This window comes from Oenanthe melanoleuca, chromosome 9, assembly GCF_029582105.1.
Source record: "Oenanthe melanoleuca isolate GR-GAL-2019-014 chromosome 9, OMel1.0, whole genome shotgun sequence".
NCBI classification, from domain to species: Eukaryota; Metazoa; Chordata; class Aves; order Passeriformes; family Muscicapidae; genus Oenanthe; species Oenanthe melanoleuca.
The window spans coordinates 748,680-757,665 of record NC_079343.1 but is presented as its reverse complement, the minus strand read 5'-3'; the positions used below and the strand labels follow the sequence as shown (position 1 = coordinate 757,665).

The 8,986-nt window shown below is 39.4% G+C and overlaps 1 protein-coding gene across 1 annotated transcript; it reads right to left on the bottom strand.

The window, feature by feature from the left end:
* Window positions 1–475: 475 nt before the first annotated feature.
* On the bottom strand, window positions 476–8,376 carry RBP2 (retinol binding protein 2). The gene is made up of 4 exons (XM_056498990.1): window positions 8,117–8,376; window positions 5,311–5,489; window positions 2,243–2,344; window positions 476–761 (listed from the first exon to the last, which is right to left on the bottom strand). The coding sequence occupies exons 1-4, from the start codon at window positions 8,187–8,189 to the stop codon at window positions 708–710; spliced, it is 408 nt and encodes a 135-aa protein (XP_056354965.1). The 5' UTR covers window positions 8,190–8,376; the 3' UTR covers window positions 476–707.
* Between the last annotated feature and the right edge of the window lie 610 nt (window positions 8,377–8,986).

The following is an 8,986-nucleotide window of genomic DNA, read 5'->3' as shown; positions in this document are numbered from 1 at the left end:
AGTGTGCCTTGGTTTTCACACCAGAAAAGTGCAGAGTTTGCTTCAAACAGCAGTTTCTCCACTGGGATGGTTATTAGGCTGCCAGTTCTGACTGGGAGTTACAGCACTGTCATTGATCCATGTTGGGATGGTAGTGAGGAGCTGCTGCACCTCCCAAAGGCTGTGAGGTATTTGTCAGGTGATAACCAGCAGCAGCTTTAGACCTGAGCCAAATTCAAGGGAACAGTCCTGATGTGAAAGGATTTGTGCTCAGTGAGGTGTTCTGTTGCCTGAAACTGTGGACTTAGTGATCCAGGACTAAATTAAATAGAAACAGCCCAGTGAATACCCAGTGTTACTCAGTCACCCAAAGACATTAAGATAATACAGCACTGTGGAGACACAGACTGTGGTTGAAATAATTGTGACTGTTAATTTTCAGCCCTGTTGCTAATGGACATTCCTCTGGAAGTCTTTATAAAAATGCAGGGAAACATTATTCAAAGACAAGTACTTTTATTTAACTCCAGACTGAAAGGCAAAGGAATTTATGAGCTTTGTAACTGCTTGATGTTATTTCTATAAAATGTGTTTGCTTCCATAAACAGGCACATAACACATTCACATAGAAGTGTCAAAGAAATGAAAATCTGGCTTCATTCTTCTTTTTAGACAAAAGATAACAGCATGACATTGTGATGAAGATCTGGGAGGCATTCTGCTCCAATTTAGTTCTTCTTCTTAAATGTCTGATGGCACACCTGGTCCTCACATGTCAGTTCCTACAGTGTTAAAACAAGTAGTAAGTATACAGTGGTAGAAGTTTTATTTTGCATATATATCAGATCCCACCAGAAATTACTACAACTGAGCCACTGCTTAAAAAACTTATGCTTATAAAACAAAGAACAGTAAGAAAAGTGCACTATATGTAACCAAACAGCAGGTATGCACCTCATGCTGCAATAATTAGTTTTTGATACATGAATTGAACTCTAAGAAGAATAAACATGAAAAATGCATTAGAACTGTGCTTTACTTCTGGGCTTTTTTCATGGGCTGTTATTAAAACAGCATACTGTAATATTTTATAATTCACATTACCTCAAAATTCACGAGCTGCACTGAAACAAGGAACTGAACAAAAAAAGAGGAATGCTTTACAAAGCTGGTTTGCTCCAGAGGTGTGCCCAGCTATTTCTCAGGGCCAGAACAAAGCACCATTGCTGCCCAGGGCTGCAGGGAGCTGTCAGGGGCTGGCACAGTGCAATGCAGCCACTTTGGGTGTGCATTCCTGTGCCAGGCAGGGCTTTGAAGGGACTGAAGCTGGCACAGAGATGAGAGCCACTGTGGCTGTCCACACCAAGAATGTGTAAAGCCAACTTGTGGAGGAGCAAGGCACAGGACAGAGCAATGGGCTCTTCTCAAGAAGCTCTCTGCCCACCTGCTGTGCCACCCAGTACTACCATGCCCATTTCTCAGCTGCTCTCCCAGGGAGCTCTGCAATCATTATTATTGTGAGAAGTGCTCAGAACATGAGTAAATGTGGCACTTTGTGATATGGTTGAATGGGCGTGGTGGTGATCAGTCAAAGTTGGGTCTTGGTGATTTTGGAGGTCTTTTCCAACTTCAATGATCCTGTGATTCTACAATATTCTTATTTTGAAATCTTTCTGCACATCACTGATTGCTGATTTCCTGCACAGGCTTTTCTGGCCTCCCTTGGACTCATCACATCTGTCTTTGGGCTACAGCTTGATACTTTAGATGTTTGAACTTATTACTGAACTAGGAAAAAATAATTGCAGTGTAGGTTGTTTGTGGGATCCTCTTGAATATCCCAAGGTTTCTGCACAGTGTACTAAAATTTCATATTGCTTCACTCAGAACAAAGAATTACATTTTTATAGCAGTCTGATTGGGGCTTTTTTGTCCTTTTTTTCCCCTACCAGTAATTATAGAAGAATGAGAGTATGCTAGATGTGCAATATAACAGGAAGGGTTAAGAGCTGGAGGGAAGTGGACTGGAACAAAAAAAAAAAAAAAAATAAAACTGCAAGGTTGTGACTTAATTGGGAGCAGGTGGAAAAAAATTGAGCATTCCTGAGTTGAAGCAGAGAGGGAATTTCCTTAGAGTTCAGAGATCAGAGCTGCCTAAAGACCTTTCTAACTAGAAAAAAAGAAACAAATCCTTTGAAATGGAAAACCTGAGCCTATGCTGCAGCCTCAGTGATGTGCTGTGGGTGTGTGGAGCAGCCCTTACCAGGTGCAGGATGTCTCCTTCAATCCAGTGTTTCCAGCCCCTGTTGTTCTTTTCACCTTTCTGAACACAGACCAGTTTGTCACCGTCCCAGGTCACCAGGGTCTGCATGGATCAGATCATTAACTCAGTTCATTAACCAGAACTTTATGAACATAGAAAAATTAGTTCAAACAATGTGAATACACAATTACAGTTAAAAAAAATTACACAATTACAGTAAAAAAAAAAAAAAAAAAACCAAAAAAACACCAAAACCCCAAAGCATTTAAACAAAACCCAAATACTTTCAGGATGACAGTGTGATGAAGGGAAGTTTTGCAGTGCTTTGTTGTCATTTCCATGTGTTTCTTCACAGACATGAGTATCAAGTGTTCACACTTACTGGTGAATTGTTGAGTGTTTACAGCTACTTGTGCAATATATGCAAACAGCATTTTTTCCATGCTGTTTAAAGCCATTAATGAAACAATTACAGGGTTTCATGAGTGAAGACTTGAGGGCTTGTACTGAAAAGTGCAGTGCTAACACCTTTTCTAGCTCAGCATAAAGTAACAAGAGGAAAAGTACATTAATATAAACTCATTCAGTAAATTTATTTGTATATTTTCATGTACTTTCACAAAGAAATTTAAAGAGATGTGTTCATAAGTTGGACAATGTGCTGTAGCTGACCCTGCTTGAGCAGGCAGGTAGGACTTGGTGTTCTCAGGAGATTCCTTCCATCCTCAACCCTCTCCTGGTCTGCTGTGATCCAGTCCAGCAGCAGCAGACAAGGTACTGGGTATGCTGATTTTTGTCCAGGAGCAGGATAACCCTCAGAAAGGAAAGGTTCTCTATACTGCTGAATTATCTGTCTACAGATGTGCCAGGGTGCATTCAAACAACTTTGTTGGGATTGTTCTGCAGTTGAACCATTGTCCTTTAGGGATGTATTTAACTATGTATCAGACAACTCCTCATTAGACACCAGTTACAGTCCCTGAGAGCTTAGTTATTATAAATCTCCAAGTGTATTGGGAGCTTAATTCATTTTCTAGTTCAGCACTGGATGATTTATTCCTCTCCTTTAATACTGAGACAAAACTCATTCCATTTCAGTTAATTTCTTTCTTATTTACTGAATTTTCAAGCTACATGCTCTTTAAATTATCCATGTCCTCTTTAGATTTAAACCTTGCCTACCAATTTTATTACCTTCATCTAACTTTAATGTGTTTGAGGCATTGTTTTGTTAATAAAATGACCAGAAAATAGTTTAGAACAATTCAGAGAATAATGACATGACGTGTACTTTTCCCTTCTCCTGTCCAGAAACAAATAACATGATTTGTTTAGAAATGAATATTAGGCAAAATTAATTAAATCAGGTAGGGTTATAAATACACAATTCCTTCCTTCCTTCCTTCCTTCCTTCCTTCCTTCCTTCCTTCCTTCCTTCCTTCCTTCCTTCCTTCCTTCCTTCCTTCCTTCCTTCCTTCCTTCCTTCCTTCCTTCCTTCCTTCCCTCCCTTCTCTCCGTTCCTTCCCTTCCTCTTGCAGAGCAAGGCTGTAGTAGTGGTGATGGGCACTAATTGATGGATTTAAGGAGTGGTGAAAATAGAGATCCTTAGATCCTCAGCAATGCCTTCAGCTGATCTGGAGAGATGTGTGAGCAGTATTTTTAACACAGACTTTGTCACAGGAATTTGTGCCCACTGGAGGAGGAGACAGAACGAAAATGTAGATATTGGGATGTTCAGGATAGTGAAAAAAAAAAGGGTGTTATTATTTGATGGCTTGCAGTGCTGTGAATAATTTGGAAGAAATCATAGGAATTACACTGCATAAAGTTAGTTTGAGAATTAAAAGGGATCCAGGGTAAGCAAACAACATCTTCTGTTAAATTTGTGCCCCTCCAGTGAAGGATGATGAGCTCAAATGTAAGCATGTCCTTTGTGCTATCACTTTCCCTGTGGCAATTGCCAAAACAAACAGGTCTTGTTGACAGAAAGTTTTGGTCTCAGCTTCCTAGAGTTTGGCAACTGTGAGCCGAGTGGCAGAATACAGGTGTGGAAATGAGCAGGGCTGATAATGGGGTTCCAGTGAATGATGAAAGGGAGGAAGGGGATCCTGGATTAGCAAGGCTCCAACAGGGACAGCCAATGGAAATTTAAGGTCTGCTGGCCTTTCTGCATTTGAAAGTGTTGCTTAAGCATTTCAGGGTGAGAAGAAAGTAAAACAGAGGCAGTATTGGTACAGAAACATGAAACTGAGTTCAGGAAGTGCATCAGTGCTCGTGTGTGATCTTTTCCTCCCTGGCTTCTCTGAGAGAGCCTTGTTGAATCCCCCAGGAGCTGCCTCTGCCACAGGAGGTGGGGCAGGGGCTACAGCCCTTAACCCAGGCTTGCCCAGCAATCTCCCTGGAAGGTGTCTGAACAAATGGCCACAGGCTCCTGGGCCAGTTCTGAGCTCAGGTTACTCCAATTTTCCCCAGGGCACTGCTGGGGCTCCTTCCCCTCTGCCCCACCAGTGCCCTGCCACCTGAACCACTCCCAGCTTTGGCTCACATTTCATTCTTGCCCCATCCCAAAGCTCCCCTAACATTAAAAGCTGAGTGCAGGTTCATTTTTAACAATGTCCAACTGTTAAAGTGCCCAGCTGAGACTGAGCAGTGCAAACCCAGCCATCCCAAAATGAAAAGGTGCATTGATGCAGCCCTAAATTCACAGGATGAGCCCACTGTTTCATTAATGCTTAGGAAAGTTTCCTTGAGGATGCATAGGTAAAATACAATTTTGCTACTTCCTAGATACATAAAGTGTACTGAAAAACTGGGAAAATCCCCCACTAGAAAAACCTAATTAATGGATGTTCTCATGTATCTCAGTAGCCATCCTGATTTGCATTTCTAATAACTCTTGTAGCAGGAAAGAAAACTGTCTCAGGATGCAAATTACTTCTGCTTTATAAAAATCCTCTGGTGTCTGTAAAACACTGGGGTTGCACTGAACACATTCAGCTGATTTTTGGACCTGCTGTGGTACAAACAGGAGCTGTGGTGTAAACAGATCCCAGGTACCAGGTTCTTACCTTCACCACTCGGTTATCCAGCCCTTTGGTTTGCTCTTCAAACTCCACTCCCACAGTGTAATCCAGATCATAGTTTCTCAAACTACTGAGTGTTCTGGTTTTAAAATTGTCTCCATTTTGTACAATCTCCTTTGTTTGTTTCAAGTGTTTTGCAATCTTACGAGTTGCAAAATCAATACCTGCCAAAAAACCAGAAAAGAGAGTGAAAATTGCAGTATTTGCTAACAAAAATATAGCCCCACAACATTTATATGTACACATTAAAAAAAAATAAAGTAAGTGAAAGATAGTTACACAAATTGTGTTTTTACCTGTGACATTTTTCAGAGAAAAAAAACTTCAAATAAAAATCATCCTGTGTTTACAAGTCAACTTGAGGATCTTCCACGGATAATAAATTTATTCATTAACAGGATATCCATGGGAATGTTGTGAGCATACAACATACAATGAGGAGTGAATAGATGCTGGTGTGTTAAAACACCAGAATTTTTTTGAGAATGTGAAACAAGAGGGGCTATTAAGTCTGACAGTGCCTTTTTGGCCACACTGAAGAAGAATCTCAGGATAATATTCCTTATCAGAGATTTAGCATGTTAGAATGGGTATGTAATCAAGGAGAATGAGCATGTAATCAAGAGGACCTGGGCATGTTACTTTTATGATGAACCTATAGTCTGTGGGAGTTGATTAATTAGCTTAAAAGGATGAAAATTGCATTAATGAATAAAGAAGCAATCAAATAAAATGCTGAAATCCATTATTGTTCCATAAAGAAGCACAAATAAATTGCAGTTCAAAAGGAGACAAATTCAAAGTCAGAAGTCAGAAAAGCATCTATGTAGAGCATTTGACAGTTTCTGTTTAATATTCTGTGGATGTTTTCTGCAGTACTGATCTCCTTAACACCCTCACTGTGGTCAGGACCAGGGCTGACATGGAAATGCACCCAGCTGCAGGGGCTGAGAGCACTGCAGCCAGCATGGGGAGAACACCCATGGCCACAGCCCCAGCCAGCCCCCAATGCCAGCAGCATCACCATCTGCAGCAAATATTTCTGACCAGCTGCCAGGGAATCTCGTTTTGGTGCTGGATGCAAATGGAATCCCCTCCCCTGCTTGTGCAGGAGAATGGGTTTGGTGTGCTGGCCATCCTCTGGTGGCTCCCCAGGTGTTCATCACTGTCAGCTCAGCAGTGCCACTTGCTAATGGAGCCTTTTTCCTCTGCTGGATTCATTATCCTACTTGGGAAGCACTAATGGAATGGAGTAAGAGGATAGGCCTGAAAAAAATGTGACTTTTAAACATGGGGAATAATGATCTTGTGCAGTATTTATATTCAAGACTTCTTGGGTATATTTTATCTGTGGTGGATTAAAGGTATCTCCAGGGCTGATTTATAGCCAGGCAACATAAAATTTAGTTCTCTCTGAGGGAAAAAGTGTCTAGACCTCTAAAGAAATGCTATTTCTGACTAATATATTGGTCTTGTAGCTCCTGGAGAAAAATCAGGGAGGTTTTATTAAAGCATGGTTTTCATAACTGCATTTTGAACAAAATAAGCACTAAAAATGATATATAGTTCTATTATAGTAGATTCAAATACTTTGTAACATGTTTATGATAAAATCAAACTTTCTGACTTAAAGGGCAAAACTAATCTTTAATTAAAGTATAGAAATGTGTATGCATTAATTAAAAGGACAGATGAATTTTAAAAAAAACCTCAAAACCTCAGTGTGCTTTGAATCTGAGCACATTAATACTTAAAATATCAACAAAAAGTAAAATGGGGAGAAAAAGAGAACAAGAATATCTTTTCACCCTTTCCCTGCCATTTCTTTCTGAGAATCACCTGCAGCATTTGCATTTTGCAGTGGTTTTGGTGTTGGGCTTTTTTCTTATTCACTGGCAGTTATAAATTACTATAACTGACAGTATATATATATATAACTTAGAGTTTGTATATGCACATATGAACAAGAATCACTTCAATTAATGTGTATCTCTCTTCTGAAATCCAAGACATTGTCCTAATCATTCTCATTTTCAAGCACTCTCTCTTTTTGTCCTTCACAGGTGTATATGCATGTTATTTATAGATGTCCCTGAAGTTACTGAGGTTTTTTTTCCACAAATGTGAAAGCTAAAAACTATAAATAGTGAAACTTGCCTTTCTCTCTTAAGAGAGTTAAAGCTTTGAGAAAATTGCAACTGCTTTCAATTGTTGATGAATAATGATGAGAGTTTCTTTTCATGTATTTATGTGTTTCTTCTATTTCAATCTGAACAGATCAATCAATTAGGATAAAGATTCTTTGGTAAAACTAGTAGAAAATCAGTTGAAGCATCAAATTTTTCATGTCTGTATCATAACTAGCTCAAAGCACTAATTAAATGATGGCATTGTTGTTACTTTTGTGCTGTAGAATATTTTATTCCTCTTTAACCACATTGTGGCCCCACAGTTACAGTAAGAATATACCAGGAGTAAAAAAGAGCTTCTAGATCTGAAAGCCTGTTGGTTTGGTTGGTTGGTTGTTTTTTTTTTTTTTTTTTTTTTTTTTCTACCTGTATCTGGTTTTTTCATTTATCTAAATAAAGAAAAATATCTTTGGCTACAGTCTTCATTTGCTTTATAAATTCAGATCATTGCAATTTTAAGAATAATTACTTGATTTGTAATGTGATTGCCAGAAACCCTCATGCCACGATGTACACCACAGAAAAAGCTCATTAATTTTTAGAAGGATTTGACTTAGAATTAAACAGTTTTCTCTTGATATAATTAACATTTCTCCATTTACCTAAAGCAACCATGTAGCCTTCAAAGTTGTCATTGGTCACCATTTCCCAGGTCCCATTGTAATCGGCAGGCATGGTGGCGAGAGCACAAAGCCAGCTTCAGCTCAGCAGGAGGGGCTGGAAGCAGCCTCAGCTCAGAGAGGGATTTATAAACCTGCCCATATCTCTCCTTCCACTCAGTTTATGATTTGCAGATAATGCAGGTGAAGGGGCAGGGTGATAACCCTGGAAACTTTGCTTTCACTGGCAAAGTTCAGTTGAACAGCTGGCAGACAAGGAACACTTCCAGAAATATGGAGTGATGCAGGATATGATTTTACAGTGACCTTTGTAAAGAACTGCTGGCTATTATGGAATACCTTTGAAATACACTGAACACCGTGGCAAATTGTAGCACCCAGTTAAAGTGTCCAAGGTGAATTGTGTTTTAGCTCCTTTGTACGTGTCACTTTTCCCTACAAAGTGGAGTCTTACAGAGCTGACTCATCCAGAACTCCCATTTAAAGCTGATGGAAGCCTTGAATGTGGAACAAATGTTAGAGAATATTCCTGTTCAGAATATTTTTGGTTTTGTTTGATTTCTAATATATCTGCCATATACCAATAGCTGTACCTATACCAACTACACTTCCATATTTTTGTTGGTTTAAGAGCAAGTTTAGCAAATGTAAAGTAAATCAAAATCAATCATAATTACTATCAATCCTGCTCTAAAAATGATTTCTTAATTGCTCACATATCAGTTTGCATTGGAAAGCTATTTTATACGTTGTTGTGGAGAAAAACATGGATTTCAGTGGTGCAGATGAGCACACTCAGAATGTGTCAGAATGGAGAATGGGCAGTCAGACTTTACTGGAATTTAAAGTAAG

Excerpts from the sequence above, each read along its gene's own strand:
- RBP2 (XM_056498990.1), bottom strand. The coding sequence starts at position 8,189 with ATGCCTGCCGATTACAATGGGACCTGGGAAATGGTGACCAATGACAAC. Across the intron at positions 5,490-8,116 it reads AGGCTACATGGTTGCTTTAG|GTATTGATTTTGCAACTCGT; the intron begins GTAAATGGAGAA and ends GTTTTTTGGCAG. Across the intron at positions 2,345-5,310 it reads TGGATAACCGAGTGGTGAAG|ACCCTGGTGACCTGGGACGG; the intron begins GTAAGAACCTGG and ends TGATCCATGCAG.